The following is a 23956-nucleotide window of genomic DNA, read 5'->3' as shown; positions in this document are numbered from 1 at the left end:
CCACCCATCACCCACCCCATGAAGCGCTGCTTGCCTCAGACAGAATCTCACGGTGTGACTTTAACTCACAAACTTGACAGGCGTCCCACCCTGTCTGCCAGATGGCTCCGTGACGCCAGTTCATCAAAGGCATCCCCCAAATCGGAAAAACACTTTTTTACATAACATGTTATAAATGGAGCCTCATGGGGGGGAGATCAGCGGTTTGTGGGCCTTCCTTGTGTTCATGTTCCAGCTCAGTATTTTTAACTTCTTTTTGATAACATTGTGAGGGTGTGACTGCCGTATTTTTGGCTTCCAGGCCCCCTCCCCTGTTTGGGGCTGGTCTGAGCCCTGGGAGAAACTGCTTCTGTTTCTAGACTGCCCTGTGTCCAGTCTCCCTCGGTCTCTCTGATGAGGACACTCGCGGGTGCATTCGCGGGCACCTCCCCCGCCCCCCAGGCCCCACCCGGGATGATCCCGAACAATCCCCTTCCTCAGGGTCCCTAATTTCATCACATCTGCAAGGACCCTTTCTTCAAATAAGGTCCCATTCACAGGCGCCCGGTGCCTTTGGGGCCATTCCTCGCCCTGCTGCATACCCCTGCTCAGCACTAGAAGGGACGTGTCTTTTTGGTTTGGGGTTCGCTTCCTGAGCGAAGGGACAGATCTTTTCTGAGAATTCATCCCAAAGAGCAGGCGGCAGCCGTAGATCACTCCACTTGGGTGGCTGAGTAAAACCTCAGGGTGAGTCGTTTGGGAACTGCAGGGCCCAAAAACGGAGCGGGAGCCGGCAGACGCCGAGTCGGGCCCTCAGTACTCCAGATGCCCCAGAAACAGCCAGAGGCCCCCCCCCACGCACAGCGCTCCCAGTGTGTCCGCGGAGACGGCATCTCCCACGTCTGCAGAGCACAGAGGCTGCCTCTTCAGCGTCGCGGTGGTCACACAGGAAACCTGATCTCATCGGCTTTTAAGACAAAGGCCTCCTTCTCACTCATCGTACAAGGGGCTGGAGGCCAGCCACGGTTCTCTCCTAATCTCTGTGACCTCTTCCTTCTTGAATGCACGCTGAAGGACGAGCCACACAGGGACAGAAAGACAACTGTCCCAGGCCAGTGACCAGAGAGGAGGGGTGGGGGCTAACGGGGGGAAGACGGGGGAGGGTCAAGTCAAGGAACATATGTAAAGGACCCAGGGACAAAGGCAACGGGGGCGGGGGGCTGAATGTGGTGGGGGGGGGAGGCAGGGGAGAGTAAAAAACCTTAAAAATAAAAGAGAAACCCAACTCCCACAATAGTTCTCGAAGCTTTTCCAAGCTTGGGCATGGAGTCACTTCTGCTTCTCTGGCCCCAGACATGGAGAACTCAGTGTCAACACAGTTCGGAGTGTCCATGCCCAGGGAGAAGTGCACGGATGTAGCAGCAGGAGGGGTGGGTAATTCTCCTACAAGGAAGGGAGAAAATAATTAGGAGCAATAATTACAATCTACTTACTGCACACTAAGAAGTGACCAAACAGTTTTGGAGGAGGGGCAAATAGACCCCGAGGGACGAACAGTATAGCCACTGAAATTTACAAGTCAGAGGAGGGCCTCACAGCAGGACAAGACACAGCGACAGAGAGAAGCGACAGGGGCGAAGGAGGAGCGCCTGTGTCGGAGTTCTCCGGAGGGACTGAACCAAGAAAGTGTGTGCGTGAGGGTGTGATTGTGGAGAGAGAAAACCTCGCCTCGCTGTGGGGAGCCAGCTCGCCCTGCCGCTGGGGCTGGCAAGTCCCCCATGGGAAGGGAAGGCTGACAGGCAAGAAATGCCTCCACACTTCAGTGGAGTCGACAGCAGTCTCGAGGCAAAATCCTCCCCTCCTCGGGAGACCTCGGTCTGTCTGCTCTTGGGGCCGTCAACTGATCGGAGCAGGCCCACCCGCCCACAGCGCCGAGGGCCGTCCGCTTTACTCAAAGCCTGCAGACTTCAGTGTTTGTCTCATCTAGAACAATGCTCACAGCAACACTCAGACTGGGTGATGGGCCAAACTCTCCGTTGCTGTGGCCTTGCCACGGTGACAGGTAAAAGTCACCAGCACTGTTAGGGCGAATCCAAAGTCAAAATTCCCAAGGGAGCAGCGCAGAGCAAGGTAAAGATGGAGACTATGAAGGTCGCGGTAGGAGACCCACGAGTGACTGAGTGAGATGATCTCGCAGATGTCCCACCAGAGTCCCTGGGGAAGGGCGGAGGGAGGACGGGGCACATGAAGTACTGGTGTACCTTGTTTACTGTGCGTCCCGGGTTCTGCGGGTGTTTTCCGGCCTGAAGGCCCCACCGCATAAAGAGCTATGACTCACACAGATGTCGGTCCTTGTTTGTAGCAACAAAGTAACTTTCCTTGAGGTGGATTCATTGTTTTATTAGACACAATGTATTTTGTTGTGTATAGTGCTCACCCACGTTTCTGTGTGCATTATGCACAGGACTGTGCCCATTATTATACCCATGGAATGTAATCATTACACCCATGTATGATGTGCACCCTCATTGTTCTCTCACAAATTTGGGCAAAAAAAAATCAGCATCATACGTGGCAAAATACGGTGATGCTTGCACACGAAACAGACTGCAGCAAGGCGTGAACACAACTTCAGTGTGCACTGGAAATCCAGAAAATTCTTGCGACTCTCCCGATTGCAATATTTGCTTTATCGTAGTGGTCTGGAACTGAGCCCACGGCATGTTTGAGGTGTGCCTGCATGCGAATATTTGAAAGGATGGTAGCCGGTGAGAGGTCCCAGTTCACCAGCTCAGGAACCCCAGCCTATCCCAAGCCACGCAAACCAGAATAACTCACACCAGAGCGAACCTTGGTCCCCAAGGCAGATTGCCACCAGGGGAAGAACAGCAAGATCTCTGGACGGCACCTAAACTGTGACAGGTGCCAAAAGGGATAGGACATCGCCCAAGTACATCACAAACCTTTGTCAACTTAGAATGGGATATCCTGAAGGAAAAAAAAAAAGCCTTTCAGGAAGAAGGATAAAATAAAGACTCAGACAAACAAAAGTTAAGAGCTTTTGACTTCAAAAGACCTTGACTAAGTAAAGATCAAAAGACGTATTTTAGGCAGAAGGAAGCCATCCGCAGGCGGAAGTGGTGAGACGTGAGGACTGTGGGGAAGAAACTGGGAATGTCTCGCGTACACCCGGATCGCTACCAGCTGCGCCAAACGACAGCGGCGCCGTGTCTGGCTGTGCGTCATGCACGCTCTTTGCCCAAATTTTGGGGGGGAAAATGCATGTGCATTACACACGGATAGTGTAAGTCCTGTATGTATATAAATGTTTTTAATTCTCTTATTTATGTGTGTGCATTGAAAGTGTTAACAGTGTAAAGCAATAACAATATCCATATGCAAAATAAAACCGTGGAATATGATCGTCGGTTTTGTTTCTAAATATAAATAAATAAATAATTGAATTAAAATTTTTAAAAAAAACTAAAGACTTTTTTCCTGAAAGTTTGAGCCAAAAACATGGGTGCACATTATACACGGCAAAATACGGTATGTTCTGGGTCTGCAAAACAGCAACTAACACTCAGAGAGGGGAACAAGGGAAGAGCCAGCGCCGCAGGTTCCCGCTGCATTTCGGAGAAAGTACAGATTTGACCTGGACACGTCACGTAGGTGAAAATTTCAAGCATAACTTCATCCCCGGAGAAGCAGTTCTCAGCTGGAGAAAGGGGCTGTTGTGTCACCCAGGGGCCCTGGATGACATCTGGAGACACCTCTGGCTGTCCCCGCTAGAGGGGCACCGCAGGCCTCCGGATGCCCAAAGCACCGGGCACATACGAGGCAGACCCCCGGGGACACACGGCCCGGAATTGTCTGGGTCCAAATGCCAGCGTGGCCGGGGCTGAGAAACGAAAGGTGGACTGCGACAGAGTTCTCCGCCAAGAGATTCCTCCAACGGGGCCGGAGGAAAGACAGCGCTTTTGAAAAAAGAAAGGCAGAACTAACAGAAAGGGTCAAGTAATGTGATAGAAATAAATCCGAAAGTGAGTAGATTCAATGGTCCAGTAAAAGACAATATTGTCAGACTGTACTTGACAAATTAATAGTGACTCTTGAGCTGTCTTTAGAAGACCCACAGAAAACATAAGACTACAGAAAAATTGGAAAAGAGGGTAAAGGATGTACCGGGCCAATTCTAACCAAGAAAGTTTCTTTTACTATATTAATATCATACAAACTAGATTTTAAGGCACCAAGCACCACTAGAGTTGAGAGGACCGTTATACAGCCATGGAGAGTGTCAGTTCGTGGGGAAGGTGAGACAGTCCTGAAACGCACACACACCTATCGGCACAGCCTCGAAACAGACCTGATTGACGGAGCCTGGGAAGGCGGGACTCAGTAAGGGCAGCCGTCACCGGGGCAGCGCTGGCAGGGAGCCCCACGCCGCGCTGCGCACTCTGACCCTTCTTTTGTCTCTTGGGTCTGAGGTGTATCTGACTGTCACACACACCGTGACCTTGTGTTTGAGCCCCTGGGGAAGGTGGAGAAAATGTTGCCACTTAAGCTGTGGCTCACTACAGAGTGTTAGACACCTCGAAATGCGGGAGACGCTAACGTGTGTGTGCGGGTGCGTGCGGGTGTGTGCACATGTGTGTAGGTGTGTGGCGGGGGTGTATGTCTACGTGGGGGGGAGGAGATGCTGCGAAGCATTAACAGTGACACCGATGAAGGGCATCTAAACAATCAACTTTTCTGCAGATTTAAGTTCAAAATAAAACGCTGGGGAAATTGGAACGGACATACAAATGCTTACAAGTGGTCATTCTGATGCCCATTCAAGTCCCAGGCAGGTTCACACGCACAGAACGTCCTCCGAGCTGGTGACCGGCCTCGGTCTCAGACAAACACATCAGTGTGGGCATTGCACACCCGTTCGGCTGCTGCAGCTCCTGAAGCACTTGGGCCCAGTGTCTTTCTGTCCGACGAGTGACATTTCCACCGCGGTCTGACAGACAGGGTGCTGCTGGGGGATGTGCACGAGAAGGGACACCTGCTGTGCTGGCCCCGAACCGCAGGGGACCCTGAGCCCCGGGCCCTCGGGTGCACCGTCTGGTGTGGAGACCGGCCAACCCCCGCCCTCGCAGCCCTACAGGGGCTCCCTGGGAGGAAGGGGACAGGAGGACCTGTGGCCGCCACACGGCACCTGCAGGGTGCTGCGAGGGCCTTGGGGCCGAATCCTGCCCTGGCTGACTCCCTGTCACTTGTCTTCTTGCCAGGTCACCTCAGGCACTCACGGCCTCCTCCCTGGGGCTGTCGGGTCTGTGTTTTCACACCGTGGAACTGTGGCGGTGACTACCTCTCGAATAGACATGCGCCTCCTTTTCTTTTCCTTCATCCTGTGGACAAAGGTAACAGTGAGTGATCGCCAAGTGCCAAGCTTTTAGGAGAAGTACTTGACCTTTACCATCTCGCTGACTCTTTGTGGTTGAAACTTGGGCTGGAACTTCTGAAACTATGTAACAGAAAGACTCCGTCCCAGACACCTGGCAGACACTGAGGCCTGTGCCCTGCCGGGGCCCCGGTAGACTCTGCAGGCCCCAGTAGACTCTGCAGGCAGCCGCAGGTCTCTGGAGCCCAGCTGTACGGAGAAGGATGAGGGCGGCCAGCTGCTGAGGCTGCGCACTTTGCAGCCAGGAAGCGAGACAAAGGGAAGAAACCCGCTTGTGAGAAATCAGCCCGAGTTCTGAGCCCAGCCAAGCATTCGGCGGGTCCTCTTATGGGCCACCACTGAGCACTGGGGCAGAGACGTGTGTCCTGCTGGGTTGACAGGCCCCTTGAGGGAAGCCAGGGGCCAGCTGCCCCTTCTTCACCTGCAGCCCTCTTCCTCCCCCTCTTCCCTCTCTTCCCCCTGCCCCCACCCACCTTCGCCCTTCTCCCTCCTTCCCCTTTCTCTGCCCTCCTCTTCCTCCGGGAGTTTCTGGAGTCCCAGCCTTGTGGGAGCCAGCTCAGAGCATTCCCGAGGGGCTCCTGCCTGCCCCTGGCCCGAACTGGCCTGGCACCCTGTCCGCTCCGGAGGCCACTGCAGCCACCCGGGGGATAGAGAAATGACAGTGCCCAGGCCTCACCCGGACCACTTAGCTCCCGCTCTCCGGGGCAGGATGCAGGCCCCTGCTTCCTATAGCTCCCCCCGGGGAGGGCAGCCGGGCTGGAGAGCAGACACGGAGGCCGGAGGCCGGAAGCAGCAGCCCCCCGCTCGCCAGCAGTCCCAGCAGCAGCCTGCTCCCCAGCCTTCTGAGGGCCACGCTGCTGTCGGCACCAGCCAGCAGGGCCCACCCACTGCCACTTTCGATGGTCAGCGAACTGTTCGTAAAGAAGGGGGCAAAGGGGCTTCATACACGGTGGGGGGGGGGGCAGGAGCCTGCTGGCTTCCTCAGGAAGCTGCAGTTTCACACCCGGGGGCCACAGCGTTGCTGTACTGCTCCTTCCCCGCGGCGGCACCAGCCTGCCGGGGGGCGTGGGGGGCGGTGCTGGGCCATCGAGGCCTGTGGACTAACTGGGGGCTGTGGACCGGCCAAGGCCCCCAAAGGCTTGGGAGGTTGATTAGTTCTTTTGAAAGAGCCCCCAGTTACAATCCTGGGGGACCAAAGAAGTGCTCTCACCCGCTCTCTCTCTCTCACCCGGTAACCCACCCTGCCGAGCTCCTGGGTTCTCTCTCGTCTGGGGACACGCCACCATGAGGGTCCGGGGCTGCTGGGACCCGCAGCAGCCGCCTGCGGGCTCCAAAGGACGGACGTTAACATGAAGCAGAAATGCTGCCCACTGGCCTCGCCGTGTTCTCCCTGAGGACGCAGCCGGACTTCGTGGAGGGACGGGCGAAAATGGGGGACCGGGCACGCAGGGGGCAGCTTCTACTTCCCCTCGAGGACATGTGGACACGCCACAGTCTCTTGTGCTCACCGCCGGTCCTCGGAAGGCTCTCTGCGCGACCCCGTGGAAGAGCCCGCCTGCACCGACGGCGCCTTCGCCCCGTGCCTCTGCCGGAAGGGCAGCGGCGACTCCGGCGGCGCCCGTCTCCGCCACTTCCCCGCCCAGCACTGTGCCAGGCCTCTGAGCAGCTCACGCACCCTGCGCCCCCCAGACGCTGCCCCCACAGCGGGCCGTGGCCCCTTCCCCCAAGGCAGCCCCGGACAGTGCCGCGCACCAAGAGGAATCTCCTGAATTCACAGACGATGGAGCAGCGCCCTGAGGGCTTGCTGAGCTCACGTGCAGCTCAGGGAGCCGGGACACGTGCGGACTTACGAGCTGATTCCGTGGAACGAAACTCCGGGGGACAGAGAGGAGGAAGGCCCGCGAGAGGGGGTAGTGACGCCCTGTGAGGTTGCCCCCCCTGCGTCTCAGTGGGTTGCAGTTGTTGTCCGGCTCTGGCTGGGCACCACGAACCACACAGAAGTGCGCGGCCCCTCGATTCTGCTCCCCATTTCTAACAGGTCTCGCTTTGGGCTAAAACGGGTTAGAAACCACGCCCTCAATGGCAGACTTCACTTTAGTCCTGAAAGCCGTCATTGTCATCGTCACTGATGGAGCAGACGTGAGCAAAACTAACTCCGTCCCTCCGACCCAGATTTCTTTTCATTGTTTTAAGTTTCGTGCTGTGACCTTTGACCGACCTCACTGTCCTTGACGAGCACAACAAAGCCGATGATTATCTGTGTTCCTTAAAGTGCAGCGTAAATGCTTGTGGGAGCCACGGCCAGAACCCCAGAACCGCAGCAACACAGAGATGAGTGTCAGACCGGGACGAGCATTGGTTGTAAACAACCGTCGGTCACAGGGGGTCTGGCCCCCGGCCTGCGGCATTCCTCCCCCCTTGGCCTTGTCAATCATCCGGACTGAGTCGCTCAGTAGAAAAGATACTGCCCCAGGGGTCTGGTCACGGAGGACAGTCGGCCCACAGTGGCTGGGCTGTGGATTCGGCTCTAACCCGATCGTCCCGTGCGTCACTTCCTCGCCACATGCTCCATCACGCTCTGCGGAGGTGCCTGCTCCGCCTTCCCACCGGCGGATGCTTCTGACCGCGGTGGCCAGGGCACCCGCGCCCACCGGCAGACACTCACCGAAGGGAGAGGAAGAAAGAGACGCAGATCAGCGATCAGCAGGGACCCAGTACTGCGGAAGAAAAGCTTTTAAAGTCAGTATTTTCCCGTTTTTATTCTAGCTTTCCGGGCGTTCCCTGTAGAACTCATAGCTAGAAAATATGGGGGGGTTTCTAGTGACAAGAAACTGCACTTGCTTGTGTTATTTAAACAAGGGGCCACAGGCCTGGAGGAAGTGTCTGTGGCCCGGAGGAGGCAGCAGGGAAACCGCGCTGGTGTGAAGAACACAGGAAGCTCACGTGAGCCCCCTCGGCAGGCCGGCGTCCTTGACACAAAACCAGCCCAAACCAGCTTGAACCAAGATGCGGTTCAGACACCACACAGTTCGCCCGTTTGAAGTGCGGAGCCTGGGAGCGGTCCGTGCGTTCCCAAGGCTGCGCAGTAGCCATCCCTGTCTCGTCCCCGAACATCTCGTCACCCCAGAAAGCGGCCCCCGCCCGTGGGCAGTCGCTCACCGCCTCCCGCTCCCCTCCCGCCCCCAGACGGCCACGGATCTGCTCTCTGTGTCCCTGGGGTTGTCTTTTCTGGACATTTCATAGGCGTGAAGTGGCACGCGAGGGGGCCTCCGTGTCTGGCCTCTCTCAGCTGCACCCCGATTTCCAGTGCACCCACACTGCAGCGTGGAGGAGCGGTGCCCCACTGGTGTCGATCGCCACACGGGGTTCTGTGCGTGGCTAGACCGCACTGCCTTTATCCCTCATCTGCTGATAGATGCTCGGCTGTTTGCTTTATAATTACTGTGAATAACGCAGCTGCAAACACGCGTGTACGGGCTTTTGTGCACACGTCTGTTTCCGGTTCTCTGGGACAGGTCCACCCAGAGCTGGAATCGCTGGGTCTCGCACTCGATCCCCAGAGCAGCTCTGCACTTGTCAACAGCCTTTCCACGGTGTCTGTCCCACAGTCTCGGGGACGAGAGTGACAAGACCGTCCTTTCGTCTTGTCCTTGTCGCCTCAGCACTCGGAACAACAACACAGGGGCACACAGACACCTGCCCGATTTCCTTCGAGGCCCCTCCTCCTCAGCCCGCCGGGACCCTGACACTCACTGTGGGGCGCAGAGCGTTTCTTGGTAAAGGCCTGCGCCCTCATACTACCCCTCTGCCACCCCTTGCTCAGTCGGTTCCTTTCCCTTATCATTTCTGCTGCCAGCCCTGCAGCTGGGCCTGAGCTGTCAGGAGCCCCTTCATGGTCTTGAGTTCCCATCCGCCTTCTGTGCGTCCCCCCAGAACTCTGGGGGACAGTGGGGGGCAACGATAAGGGGCAGGTTGGGGGTCTGTGCAGAGGAAACAAAGGAGGTGGGGAGGGGAGGGGAGGACTCCCGAGAATTGAATCTGGGGATCCGGACAGGCACGCTCTTGATCCTCCTCGGAAAGGGCAGAGGACACGCACCTGAAGAGGGGCGGCTGCGCAGCGGGCTCAGTGCGTCTGCGTTGCATAAATCTCCCTGCCGCCTTTCCCCCCTAACTACGAGAGAGGCTTATTCAGAAAGTCACAGAGGTTGAAGAAGTGGGCCCGAGGAGAAACAGGCTCTGGGAACAAGGGACAGAGGCCCTTGGCCCTTGGAGCTCAGGGGATGGAGGTTTGTGGGGGGCGGGGGTGAGAGAGGGAAGGAAACCGGGTGCCTGGGGGAGGGGGCGGGGAAAGGCAACAGTGTGCTCCCTGGAGGGAGCCGCTGGCCCTGCGGCTTTTCAACTGCAAGTCTCCAGCTCCAGCAAATGTCCCGAAAACCAGAGCTAGTCTCTAGGCTGTCCTCAGAAAGGGTCTAGAGGCTTCTCTAGACAGAAGTGATAAAGATGTTCTTTCAAGGGTCTTAATGGTTTGCAAACCTGAAACACCACTAAAGGAAAAGCAGAAGAAACCCAGAAGTGTTCCGAGGAACAAAGAAAAGTTCAGAGGTCTTATAGTAAAAAGTGTGTTCTTGAGACTGGTCCCTTCACTCTCGGGCCTAGCACGGGGCCAGGACAGTCAGAGGTCAGGGGTCAGGTGGCATGGAAATGGGCACCTGGAAATGGTCTGGACCAGCGATTTTCAACCTTTTTCACCTCGTGGCACCACAGAAACTGGGGACTAAAATGCCGTGGCACAGCAAAAATTACATCATACTTTTCGCCGATCTGACCCAAAAAATATGTATAATTTTGATCCCTGATCACCAGATGATATTGCTGCGTTGACTGTTGCCTCTTTTTTTTGTCTTTGACAGTCTAAGGGAAAGGAGGGTCGAAACCCGAGGGCAACCGAGTCCGGGGCTGGTGCTGCCGGCCGCCGATCAGCCAAAGGTGGAGGGTTACAACCCTCACAGCCACCCCAGCTCGAGCTTTCAGAAGCAGGTTTATATAGAGACGCGTGGGGATTTGGGAGGGAAGTTCCCAGGGGAGCTCGGACAGGCAGCTTCTCGGGTGTAAGGGGAGGGGGGGCTGCCAGGGGAGGGGGAGGCCTCTTCCCAAGCTCCTGCCCTGTGCGTGGTGCTGCCTCTCTGTCCCCCACCCCGTGTGGAGCACAGCCAGGGAGGCTGTGTGTCCTCTGGTCGGGGAGGAGAGGGGCGACCACCCACTCACAAGTGTCCGTGGTCAGAGGACATAAGCTCGTGCTGTCAAACTCCCGGGCCTCGTTGCATTTCTGTGTCTGCCTTTCCCTGTTCCGCTTGCCCAGGAATCTTTCAGCCTCTTGCTCTCCTGTGCTCAGGTCAGTGGCCCTGACTGAACCGTCAGGCACCTCATGTTTCCCAAACTCTCCAGGCAGGAGAAGGGGTGCCAGGTGTCTGGATGCTCGCCTTCCTCCGGAGGGGATCCGAGGGTGGGGATCAGATGACAGGCAGGGACGTTTCAGAGGGAGGTCCCTGGGCTAGTTAAAACGGGAGTAGAATCGCTTCTGCTTGACCCGAGGGACTCCACTCTGTCCTCACTCCATTGCGCAGGGCCGTGGCCCACGGGGTCCTGCCCTGACCCTGGAGCTTCACCTGCCCTTGGCCCCCGGCATCTCCAGCAGCCACACCGTGTCCCCCAGGTAGCCCAGGGCTGGCCCCGGGGCCCAGTCTGCAGAGTCTTCTAACCGAAGAGAGGAGAGCCGTGGTCTCCGCTTTGACCGCCCCGCCTGTCCTTCCCTGCTGGACCGGTCTCGTTGACAGCAAAGGCTGAAGCAAGAAGAGCCGCAGAATATTCTGCCTCCTCTTGGTTCTCCACGAACAAAACACCTTCTAGCCAGAGGAAAGGCCGTCTTTCGTGTTTCCTGCTGCCAATGCGGTTTCTCACCTTCTCAGCTCCTCCCGGGGCAGCGGTCTCCGCTGGTAACCTGGCTAGAAGGTTCCAGCTGCTCTGAAACGAGCCTCGGGCCTCTTCCTGTTGACTCAGCCCTGGGGGCAGGCGGCCTTGGTTTGTTCTGAGACATTTGGAAAGAACCTTCCTACAGTCTGAGATTTCAGCCCCTCCCACCGCTGCCACGACTGGGCTCCATTTCTCCGCTTCGTCCACAGGGCCTCGTGCGTGTTTTATGTCACAGGAGGGATGGGGGGGCTGCATGGGGGGGAGGGCGCAGGCTGAACAATGGTGCTCTACAAGATACGGGGGTCCCGATTCATGCAACCAGGAATGTGGTCTTTGCAAAAGGGGCCCGTGGGGACAGGATTAAATTCAGGATTCTGAGGCAGAAGTGTCACGGAGCCCCACCAGTGGTGCTCTGGAACAGCGTGGGGTTCGAGTGCCCACTGCCAGGAAGCTCCACTCCCAAAGCAAGACACTGGTGAGAAAGGGGAGGGGCTGTCCCTGTGCGGGTCATACAGGGTTAGAATAAGGGCAGAAGTCTGCCGTTAAGTCCTGCTCCCTTAAAACCCCCAAAACACACAGCCCTGCCTCCCTCTGCCAAACCAGGCGGATTCCAGCGACGGCCCACAGCGTGGGCAGCTCAGCGCTCAGGTTGCAGCTCAGCTCCGAGCCCCTCTCAGGGACTGCATGCGCCCCCGCAGCTCTGCCTGCCACCACCGTCCTCTCCGGCAGGCAGGCCTGCAGGCGGGCAAGCCTCATGGCCGCGCCCGGCACACCACCTCCGACCCCGTGGCTGCCTCGGCCTTCAGCCCACCCAGATGCAAATGCTCGGCTCGGAACTTCCCCCAGGCCCCCACCCGGCCCTTCCTGAGGTGCGTCAGCCATCCCGTCAGCTCCCCAGTGTCTTTGACCCTCCTCCAGCTGCTGTCTTCAATCAGGGCCAGGGTCACCGGCGACGCACCAGCATCCAGGTGCCCCTGCTGTGTCACGAGTCCCTGCGTGTTCTCACAGTTACTGTGCGGTTCCGCAGCTCCCAAGGCCTCCCCTTCGGGAAGGCGGGGCTATCACCTGCCTCTGCGGTGCCGTGGGCCTTAACCTCTGCACTGTCTGATGCCTCCTGTAGGCAGGACTGGGGTGGTCCCTTACTACCAGGGGACCCATGCCCTGGACCCCTTACAAAACACGGTCCTGGATGATCTGGGCGGACCCTCGATGCCCTCACGAGTGTCCTCGTGTGAGAGGCGGAGGTAGCTCACACACAGAAGAGGACAGCACGACCCCCGTCAGGGGAGGCCTGCAGCCTCGGGCACCCGGGGAGGCCAGGAGCAAGCTCCTTCCTGGCACCTCCTGAGAGCGCAGCCTGGCAGAGCTCCGGGCTCAGGCTCGGCGGTAGTGATGGGGGGGCAACCTGGTTCTCTCCGGGACCCGAGAGAACCCACTTCCACTGCCCTCAGACCCTCGGAGTGCAGCTCTTTCTTACAGCAGCCTCAAGACACTCACCGGGATGGGGAAGCCGCCCTGCCCGGGTGGGGGGGGGGGGGGGGGGGGGCTGCCCCGCCTGGCCCTCATCCTGATTCTGGCTCTGTCACTGCTCGCTGGGCGACCTCGGTGGACCATCTATCATCTCTCTGCCCGAGTTCTCTCACCAGCGACATGGAAGGGGACGAAAAGGACACCCATCTTGAAGACAGTGAAAGATGGAATGGGGCAAGTACATGAAATAACATCGGATTGTGGGCAGGAAAACAAAGGGTTCCGTGGAACGTCCCCTCACCGGGGGACCTGATCCTAAAGCCCTGCCTGGGCGGGACGTGGTGGCCTGTCTCGCCCCTGGCCTATCACCTCTTCAGTAAAGGGCTTCCCGTGGCCGCAAGCCAGCCCTGGGCATCTAGGTTAACACGCTTTTAAAATAAGCCTTAACCGCCCCGGGAGGCAGCCAATGGATGTTTAGGGTTTTTTTTTTCTTGCATTGATGTTTCTCTCAACCGGCCTTTTTGATGCCTCAGTTTCTGAATTCCAACTGTTAGAAGTGTGAGAAAATAAATGCTTATTGGAGCAACCCAATAAGCCTTCCAAGGTGTGGGAATCTGCAAAGGCAGCCCCAGCAAACTAACAGAGAGAGAGGAGGTTTCCTTTATGTATATGAAGCCCTGAGGCCTGCGTGTATCCACACTCCTCACTATTATTTAAAGGGATCAAGAGCACTTAGCAAGCTCAGGGTTCCCTAGGTCGTCCACAGGCCTGGAAGGAAGGTCACGGGTTCAGAGCCTGCTGTGCCCACGGTGCTGAGCCAGGACGAGGAAATGCCAGGAAGAGTGACCCAGAAGTGCCTGCGGGGCAGAGGCAGAGCCGCCCGACTGGTGCTTGCCCTCGTAGGCCCTGCAGAACCGCAGCTGAGATTGCAGGGGGGGCGGGGTGCACCGTAAATGACAAAGTGACAACATAGACAAAGAATTGCTATATTTCAGGAAGAGGAAAGAAGCAAGAGTCAGGAAACCATCAAGGCTCATTCTGATTCACCAGAAAACAGTGACTGCCTGGGACTGATTATTGAACGGTGGTTTGGAACAGAGGAACCTCCTTACTGTCTACGGGGGGTAAGTTGGGCAGCGACTATCATGGACCAGCTTTTCAGACACCAAATCAGGCGGCAAACTCCACGCAGGGAAGCCCCAGCCACTGTCCCCTCAGAACGGGACAGGCCTGGGAAAGTGAAGGCCTCGCTGCAGAAACGCGGCCTCCTCCTCCTGCGCCCTCTTCCGTCACAGAGGGGCCACTGAGGCCCTCACAGCGGTCCCAGGTGGGCTGCCCAGAGACGCCCCGAATCCCTGCCTGCGCTGCCCACCCTGCGAGCCCCGGGCACCCCAGGGCCTGCGCATGCATAGGGCCAGACCCGGAGGGACAGAGGCCTGGTCGCTGTTGGTCTCGGTGGCCACTAGGAAGAAAAGTCCGGTGTTGGTCAGTGGGATTGACTGTAATTGCATGTCAACCCGAGCCACACCTGTGTCCTGTTCTGGAAACAGGCAGCTGCCCAGCAGCTCACAGGGCTTGCGCTGTAAACACACCTGACCTGAGACACAACCTTTCACCAGGCTCTGCCTGCCAGGTAAGACAGGCAAACAGCATTGTGTTTCAAAGGGTCATAACAGGAAGGGTGCAAAACATCAAAGCATGACTGCCCGCTTAGAGCCAATAACCTGGGCGGCTCCTGACGTAACAGGTCAAGGGCTGCCCCCAACGAGGGCAAAGAGCCTGGTCTGCGCAGGCAGGGCCCTGGGTGCAGACGCAAGTCTCCCGTCCCTGCTTCTGAGCCCTCAACTGCTGACTCACCTGGTCACCTGAACTGGCCAGCAAAGGTCATCTGATGAGCCGGGTCAGGCTAACAGCACTGTCGTCCTGCCTGCCAGGGACCTCCCAGGGAGGAGACTGCCCCTGCAACAGAGAGACGGGGAGGGTGGAAAGGAGGGGCCGTTGGCAGAGCCGAGTGGGCAGGTGCAGGGGAACCAACTAGGAAGGGAACAGCAGCGTGAGGCTCCAGGGGCCTTACTAACTCCGAGCCTGGGGGGCAGGGAACCACCACCTCGGAGAGAGTAGGGGTCTGTGCAGGGTCCTGGCCTTCTGTTGAGGGACAGAGCCAACTCATGAAGACCCTGCAGGGAGGGAGCCAACCTCAGGGTCCCCCGACCCTCCAATCTCAGGCCGATGCCTCCCAGCAGCCAAACCCCAGCCAGTCCGAAGTCCAAGAGTAAAGACCTCTATGGATGCATTTTTTGCAGGGAGTCTCCTGGCCCCTGAGCGGGCAGATGAGGGGGGCAGTGGACCGGGGAGGCGGGGGGGCTCCCTCCCCCAGGGAGCAACATGAAAACAAGGGGAAAAAGTAAGAACAGAGTTCGTGAAGAAGCACATTTGACCCATGAACAGGCATTTTTGCAAGAAAAGGGTTTTGGGGATTCAGACTGAAAATTTTCCAAGCAACGTATTCACGTGTGTGAGATTGTTAGGGTGTTTGACGCTCTTTATTTACCTTTGTAGTGTGGTGCATTTTAATTGCACTTATTGGAGTCGCATTGGTTAATAAGCTCATACCGGTTTTCTGTGTCCATTTCTACGATTCGTTATCTGTCTGTTGCACTGTGCGCCCACTGCCCAGTCCCGTCATCACCGTCACCCTGCATTTCACCCCCTTTACCCTTTACTCCCCCACCCCTTCCCGCTGGTCACCACCAGACAGTTGTCTGCGTCTGTGAGTCTGAGTTTTATATCCCACACGTGAGTGAAATCACATGGTTCTTCGTTTTTTTCTGACTGATTGACGTATTTCATTCAGCATAATATTCTCAAGGTCCATCCATGTTGCTGCAAATGGAAGTACTTCATCTTTTCTTGTAGCTGAGAGGTATTTTAATTTGGCTTATAATTTCATCAAGTTTGCCTTGGGAAGAGTTTAACCGATTACGTTTTTAATCACCGTTAAAATCTTTGGGGAACTCTAATTTGTAAAATTCATGTTTTTGCTGTAGTAGTTATCTAAGAAGAATGTGACTATTCAGATAACTATTAACTCTTTAAAAACAGGTAATGATGTAGTGTGTTTCTTAAATTATGAAAATGGGAGCAGCGTCACTGTGAGTCAGGAGGGAGGGCGCGCTGCCGGCCCGGAGCTGCTCCTGTCCCAAGTTCCCCTCCTCAGTCCGTCCTGGGTCAGCCCCAGAGTCCGGCTCCCGAACCCGAGTGGCCCAGCCTGAGCTCTTCTATGTGTTGTCCTGGGTAGAAGAACTGGCGCTTTCAGGAGTCTCAAGGGGAATAAAAAGACAAATAACCCAATTTAAAAACGGGCAAAGGATCTGCATAGACACTGCTCCAGTGAAGCTGTGCAGATGAGCGGGATACACGTGAAAAGCTGCTCAGTATCTTCAGCCATCGGGCTGCCATCCTACGATTCACACCCATAGGATGGCCGTGGGAAAAAGACAGACAATCACAAGTGTTGGCAAGGATGTGAGGAAATCAGAACTCCCTTTCATTGCTGCTGGGATGGTAACAAGGCACAGCCACTTCAGAAAACAGTCTGGCCGTTCCTTAAAAGGTTCAACAGAGTTACCATGTGACCCAGCAATTCCATATTTAGGTAGATATCCAAGAAAAACGAAAACTCTTTCCATAAGAAAACTTGCGCATAAATGTGCGTAGGACCTCTATTCATAATAGCCAAAAAGCAGAAATGACCCAAACGTCCATCAAGAGATGAATGAATAAACAAAATATGGTCCGTGCATTCAATGGAACATTGTTTGGCAATGAAAGAAATGACGAATTGGCACAGGATACAACACAAACAAGCCTTAAAGCATCATGCTACACAAAGAGGCCCGACATAAAAAGCCACATGTTGTATCATCCCCATTGTGTGAAATGTGCAGAAGAGGCAGAAAGGCGATTGGTGGTCGCCGGAGCTGGGAAGTTGAGGAAGATGAAGGATGACATAAGGGGACCGTTCCGCGTGGCAGTGGGGAGTGCAGCCCAGCCCCAAACATCCTTCTTCTTTGATGTCATTAGCAACATCCTCTCCTTTGTTACCTGTAAAAGGTAACCACCTAAAGTGAACCCCTGCATAGTAAATGAGGACCATGCTCGCTGTAATGTGCCCAGAAAAACAATAAAAGCCTGTCCAGGCGGGGCCCGGGGCCCTGTCTCTCACTTAGAGAGCGGCCGTGCCGTCCCTGTGAATTTGTTCGTTGCAGCCACGACACATGGACCCTGCGGGCCAGAGTCTGCATCGATGACTGCTAAAGGAACAGGGTTTTCTGGGGGAGCGATGGAACGTTCTAGAGTCGGCGGTGATGGCTCCACAACTCTGTGAGTATACTAGAGACCATTCAATTGGGCAGTTAAAGTGAAAGACAGAGGTCGTATGCCCACAGGAGCAGGGGCCCACAAGGAATGGTGGGTACCGTGAGGCTCTGCCTCAAGCTAATTTGCATTTTCCAAAAAATGAATAGACTATTTTCAGAGCGGTTTTAGGTTCACAGCAAAATGGAGTGAGCTCCTGAGAGTTCCCACCTGTCTTCTCCCCCCAACACACAAAGCCTTCCCGACAATTGGCGTCCGGAGAGGGCAGCCCGCCTGTTACCACGGACGAACCAAACCCACCCATCGGTAGCACAGAGTCTGTAGGGGCGCGAGGTTTCACTCTGGACAAGTGTGTAATGGCGTGTGGCCCCCATCATGGTTCCCACAGGCAGGGTCGCTGCTCTCAGGTTCCCTGGGCTCCCCCTAAGCCCTGGCAACCTCTGATCTGGTCACTGTCTCTGACTTAGGGTCCTATTAGACTCCCGGGCCTGGCAGCACCTGGTGTCACCCTCCACTCGTCGGTCCTTGGAATACAATCCACCGGCAAGCAGTGTACCCTTCCCCCCACACGGTGGCTTCTGCCCTGTCACCTGGGCGACCACGGTCACTTCCCAGTGGGTTTCTCCACTTCCCCTTGCCACAGGCCCCACACCGAGTCTTTACACAGCAGCCACAACGGTGATCCTCTGCAGACCTCAGTTCCTTTCCCACTGAAATCTCTGCATTGGCCTGGGACCACATTCACAGCACGCCCACCTTCTCCCCGCGGGCTGCAGGCCCTCCAGAATCCGGCGGAGGCCAGTCCGCAGCACCCGGCCCCGCACTGCCGCTGCCCTGTCCTGCGGGCAGGGCTGGGACCGAGGGCACCGGGTAGCAGGGCCGGCGCCCTCGCTCCTGCTCTTCCCCACCGTGCGCTCTCTGTCTAACCGGCCCTCCCTCGGGCCACCTCATTGCACTTCTGGGGCGGGGTCGCCCCTCAGCCACCGTCTTCTCGCTCAGCTGTCTCTGGCCCTGCCCGGTCCTCTGTCAGAGCACGCACTCATTCCTTGGCGTCGCATTGTTCCCGTGCAGTTCCACACGCGTTTGTAGGCGCAACCGGTGGTCTCCGTCTATCCAGCCCGCAGGCGCCACCAGCGCAGAGGCCTCGAGCGTCTCACTCCGGGCCAGGCCCCCCGCCCTCGGCACGGAGCGCTGCACGTCGCGGGTGCCCGAATGCACGCACACACACATGCACGCACGACTGCGGGAAGGCCCCGTCATCCAGCAAACGGGAGGCAGGCGGGACCCAGAGCCGAGGTCCCCCGCTCCCTCCTCCCGCGGCCACCTCTCCGTTCCGCAGTCCGCGTGGGTGTCCGAGGGGGAGTGGGCGTGAGGAAGCAGGAAACCTTCTCACACGGTTAGCGCTGGGTCACATCCCGTCGTCCCCAGAACTGGGACACGTGCACCGCGGTTCCCCTGTGGCGCTCGCGGCATTGTCGCGTCGATTTTCTCGCCTTCACCCCAAACGCAGAATCCGGGATGCAGATGCAGTCTGCTGCCCAAGACCAGAGGCTTCCGTCTTCATCGTGAGTGTCGGCCCCGTTTGGGGTTCTTTAAAAGAGAAAAAAAAACCACTTTATTTATTTTTAGACAGGGGGAAGGAAGGAAGAGAAACACCAATGTGTGAGAGCTACATCCATCTGCTGCCTCTCCCACAGCCCTCACTGGGAAGCCCGGCCTGCAACGCAGGCCTGTGCCCTGACCAGGAATGGAACCAGCGGCTCCGTGGTTCGCAGGCCGCGCTCGATCCGCTGAGCCGCACCAGCCAGGGCTCGTTTGGGGCTCTGATCACGGGGGCCACTGGTCTCCGTGGAGCACAGAGGCGCTGCGGGAAGCCCCGGAGACCCCCTTGCTGTGGGCTCCGGACACTGGGCGCCCGCCGTGGGAGAGAAAACCTCACGTGGTATTGGAATCCGAGGTGCTGCAGATGGTATGTTTTATTTATTTATTTATTTATTTATTTATTTATTTTAATTTATCTTTAGAGGGGAAGGGGGGAAGGAGAGAGGGAGAGACACATCAATGTACGGTTGCCTTTCGTGCATCCCCTGCTGGGAACTGGCCTGCAGGAAACCAGCCTGCAACCAGGCATGTACCCTGACTGGGAATCGAACCGCAATACTCTGGTTCGCAGACCCGCGCTCAATTCACTGAGCTACACCAGCCAGGGCCTGTTTTATTTATTTTTAAAAACTGAATTAACATTCACATAACACGAAATTCACCATTCGAAAGGGCGCAGTTCTGCGGCATTGAGCATATTCACAGCGTCGTGCAACCGCCCCCCGGTCAAGGTGCAGACCACTTTCATTGCCCCAAAAGGAAACCCGCGCCCAGTAAATCACCCCCCACCCCCGGCCCTGGAAACCACCTGGTCTCGCTTTCTGTTTCTGTGGATTTACTTAGTGTGGGTGGAGCTCATATAAAAGGAACCGAACAGCATGTGACATTTTGTGTTTGGCTTCTTTCGCTTCACGTGGGTGGGACCCTGAGGAAGAAGGACACCTGCCGAACAAAAGGGCTCCTGGCGGCGAAGTGGGCTCCAGGGACACGTGTGGGTGTGCACGCGTGTGGATGCATGGGTGGGCGGGTGGGTTTTGTTCCTCCATTCATCCACCAGAACATGTGGGTGGTGGCAGGGAGGGTCACTTGAGCAGGCCTCTGAAGATAAAGGCGAAACTGGAACGTGATACTTCAGACTAACAAGGGAACGTCCACTGCAGCAGCCAGTTAAACAGCAGCCCTGTGGCCGGGATTACAGGGGTGGGGTGAGTATCTCAGGTGTGTTCGCTTACAATGTGTCGGGCAAACTTCATTTCCAGGAAGAAACACACCTTGCATGTTTGTCATCGGATACATCACGTTGCCTCCAAAGTCTTATTCTCCCTTCTTCTTCTTAACTCTTAGCACACCTACAGAGATTTGCAACAAAGGCAACGAGGGAGAGGGCGTGAGTGGTGTCAGCTGAACGAGCCCCGCGCCCCCGACCAACGATGCTTCATGGGAAATAGCCTCTGACCTTTTCCATATGTCACTCTTCAGCACAGCCATGGAAGGCCGCTCGCGGTGTTTTATATAGAAAACATCACTGTGTAGTTCCTGACTAAGGGCTACCAGAGACTGTTTCTGTGTCCCCCTCATTTAGCGGGACACATTTAGGGAGCTATTGCTAAGCCTTTGCAGCTTCCAGCTCTGGGAGTGCACTTCCCCGCCCCTCACCCTTTCTCTCCAGCACCCTCCTCTCCAGCCACCTGGCTCCTGAGCCCCCCACCCCCTCACCGTCTCCCACCTGCCTGCACCCTCTGGTCTCCTGCATGTGCAACGAGGCCCTGCCGGTGGCCCTCCTGCTCCTCTACTGCTGCCCCGTCGCCTTGGCCTCTCCGCCGAGGTTCCCCCTTCTCTCAGCCCCACGCTGGCCTCCCTTCCCCCACTTCCCAGATACACCGCAGCCCACAGACTCCTCAGGGGACCTTGCTCTCACTCTGGAAATCACAGCACAAATGCACCCGAGTTAAGGGAGAGATTGAAGCTCTGCCTTCTGAGCGTATGGCTTTATGAGTGTGAGTGTATCATTTTATGCGTGGAGAGGCGTGTCCTGAAAGATTGCAAACCTCATATTTTGACAGAAACTACACTGTGCCTGCCATATACATGGGTGTGTGAATTGTTACATTGGAAAAGAATGAGGTTGCTAATTGCGTTTAAAACGAAACGAGGTGGGCTCACCTTTCACTGGGGTGAGAGAACTGCCCACGTGGAATAAGCCAGCCAAGGACAAGTGAATATAAACAGAAAATTCTAAATATCCTGCCATCCCTGATGAATCACTTTGACAGTCTATCAGACGCAGTGCAATCACAGAGGAAGCTACAGAGATATCACAGGAGAGGACTCCGTGAAAGGAGCAGAGACGGTAAGACCCTGGATGACCGCCCCGGCCAGGCTGAGAAGGACATCGAAATGCCTTAAAGCGACGGCTCTCCACGTGTGTTTCTTGGACAAGAGCGATCACCCAGAAACTTATTAGAAATGCAGGCTCTCCGGTCCCACCCACCCCAGGCCCCAGCCCAGAAACTCCAGGAGCACGCCGGGCTGTGACCCTTCTTTAACACGCCCTCCAGCACACCCCAGTGTTGGAGACCCAGCCCCTTAGAGGATGCAGAAGTCGTGGAGTGAGTACGAAACCGGCCGGTCCCGTGTCATCGGGACTTTCTGCTTGTGCAGGAGTGGAAAAGCTCCCCGCCATGATGCAGAGACGATGTGAAACCCTGTGGTTGGCAGGAGCGGCTCTTCGCGGCACCTGGACCTGCACGCCAGCTGGCCTCCCAGGCGTGCGTGTGGTTTAACCGTCGAAGGGGACCTGCCACTCTCGGTGTCTGAGCGCCTCCTGCCACAGCAGGGGGAGCACGTGACAGGAGGCGCAGCAGTGGAGACCCACCCCCGTCACCGGCCTCTCCCAGGGAGCGGCAGAAGTCGGGAGGGCAGCGCTCTGGCTGGAAAGAGCCAGGGGAAGGGGGTCAACCTTGGGCCCACAGTCCCCTCTGTGGTCACTGGCACTTCCTCCCAGGAGGAGACCCTGAGATGATAAGTGAGAGAGTGTGGCTTTTCTCAGAGGTGTAGGGACAGCACCAAGGCAGAGGGGGACTCTACAAGGAAGACTCCACTAAGCCAGATGTCAGAGCAGGTGAGTGTTCTGAATCCACAGAGACGCTCAACTACGGTGCAGAAATGTACCAAGTTCCCCCGAAATGTCCTGACCAAGGGGAGGGGCCTGGGGGTCCATGTCCCCACACACCATTCCTAAGACCTGCAGCCTGCCTGGGACAAAGGTGCTGCTCTCTCCATTGGAAGATGCGGACTGATGCGCCCAGACAGGTAAAGGGGATCCCCGGTGTCACGGCTGGGTCACCGAGGGCATTCCTCCGTACCAGCGAGGCCAGCCACTGAGGGTGGGAAGTGAAGATGGAATTGTGTTTTGGCTTAGTGTCGAAGCAGCAAGTACGCTTTGCAAATGGTCGCAGTGAGAAGAGATGGGGGTTGGGGGGCGGGGACACATACCACTCAGTGCTGCCCCTTCAGCCTCACACTCGCCGTCCAGTAGGCTGGGCGGTCGCACTGAGAGCAGCCTGCTCTCGGGGGCTCACAACCCTTTCTTACCTCCCACCCAGAAACAACTCGCTCTACTAAATAAGACATTAGTTACGATGCCTAAGAACCATTTTAGGTGTTTTTTTGAAATTAAAAATAAAACAAAACCTTTGTCCTTTTAACAAATGGACACTTGAAGTTTACTAGACAAGGAGAAAAGTGAACAGCATAGAAGAGAAAGACAAGGACAAGCAGATAGAACAAAGTTACTCTAGAAGAAAAACAAGGTCAAAAAGAAGAAAACGTCACAAAAACCCGAACCGCACATGGTCTGAGATGCTCACACGCCCATGAAACAAGAAGGAGATGCTGCTTTGAAAACCAGGAGTGGTCAGAGTAAGGCTTTTGAAAATTAAAGCCACGATTGAAGAAATAAAAGTTTTGTTAAAGGTCAAATACATGCTTCCCAATCAAGGTCAAAAACACAAACACATAAAAACGAGAGAGAACAGATTGAGAGACACGAGGGTCAATGGAGCAAGTGCGGCTTTCTGGGAAGAAGGAGACAGGGAAGGAAGGGGGAGGAGGAAGGACTTAACAACAGGAGAGTGACGGAGCCCTGCTTCTGGCAGAATACATATATGGGTGTATGTACACATACAGAGAGACACTATTACATTATCTATGACATAACACGTGCTGCATATTTTACATGTTAGACAGTGGGTAGCTCAGGACAGTGACCACTGAGAAAAGAGAAGCAAAGGAGAGGAGCCCAGCCCCCACCCCGCCTGGCTCTGGGGAAGGTGCCCAGCCTCCCTCCAAACAGACAGCAGCTTTTCCTTATCAGGCAGAGAGCACTAAACATGTCACAAACACCGAAAACCAAAAGGAGCCACCGAATCCCTCACGGGGGGGTCAATGTGTGGCCCTCCCCCGCCCATGACTGAGGGCTGGTCAGAGGGCCGCTGGCCAGAAGGAAGGTGTCTTCTTTTGGGAATGACTTGCAACTTCCTCATCACCTTTTGGGAGTGGCTTCCTGTCCTGTGACTGTTTCTTGACCTTTTCTTTACATTGAGGTAATGTGGTGCAGGGGGCGTGCCTCCTTCACCTGGCACCCCTTAAAACAAGTCTCTCGTTGAAACTAAGAACAATCTAACAATAGCGGGGGGGGGGGGGACAGTGGGGAGAAGGATTTTCAGGAACTACTATAAAGGACGCATGGACAAAACCAAGGGAGAGGGTGGAAGCAAAGGAGGGAGGTGGGTTTGGCTGGGCTGCAGGGGGAGTGCTGGGGAGAAAAATGCAAACAACTGTAATTGAACAACTTTAAGTAATTAAAAAAACAAGTCTCAGACACAAGGGGATGCGATCCTGCTTGCCAACCTGCCCACCAACCTGCCCCCCGTAATGCGAGTGACAAAGGCAACGTTTATTCCACCCAGTCCTCCTTGTGGATTTTTCGGCTTCTCCGAAGGTGCAGTCGAGATCCCCGGGCTTGACTTATTGCCTCACGCCTTAAAATGTTTTATTGTGAGCAGGTGAAAATCCAAAGCAACTATGTACTTATAACCTAGACAT

The 23956-nt window shown here is 56.1% G+C and overlaps 1 protein-coding gene and 1 long non-coding RNA gene across 4 annotated transcripts; one reads left to right on the top strand and one right to left on the bottom strand.

Annotated features, from left to right (window-relative positions):
* Positions 1–783: 783 nt before the first annotated feature.
* On the bottom strand, positions 784–8538 carry LOC128626287 (uncharacterized). 3 transcript variants are annotated; one of them, XR_008390211.1, is made up of 3 exons: positions 8097–8538; positions 4349–5378; positions 784–1422 (listed from the first exon to the last, which is right to left on the bottom strand). It is a non-coding gene; the product is annotated as an uncharacterized LOC128626287 (long non-coding RNA). The 3 variants fall into 3 exon arrangements; XR_008390210.1 differs by having other exon boundaries at positions 4796–5378; XR_008390212.1 differs by lacking the exon at positions 784–1422 and having other exon boundaries at positions 3484–5002; positions 5186–5378.
* On the top strand, positions 7251–12934 carry LOC128626286 (uncharacterized). Its single transcript, XM_053657949.1, has 2 exons — positions 7251–8170; positions 10342–12934. Exons 1-2 carry the CDS (start codon positions 7763–7765, stop codon positions 10984–10986), a joined length of 1053 nt encoding a protein of 350 aa, XP_053513924.1. The 5' UTR covers positions 7251–7762; the 3' UTR covers positions 10987–12934.
* The last annotated feature ends 11022 nt before the right edge of the window (positions 12935–23956 follow it).

This window comes from Artibeus jamaicensis, unplaced genomic scaffold (assembly GCF_021234435.1).
Source record: "Artibeus jamaicensis isolate MK-2021 breed Jamaican fruit bat unplaced genomic scaffold, CSHL_Jam_final scaffold_474, whole genome shotgun sequence".
Taxonomy (NCBI): domain Eukaryota; kingdom Metazoa; phylum Chordata; class Mammalia; order Chiroptera; family Phyllostomidae; genus Artibeus; species Artibeus jamaicensis.
The sequence above is the reverse complement of the archived record's forward strand: the minus strand, read 5'-3'. Positions and strand labels throughout refer to the sequence as shown.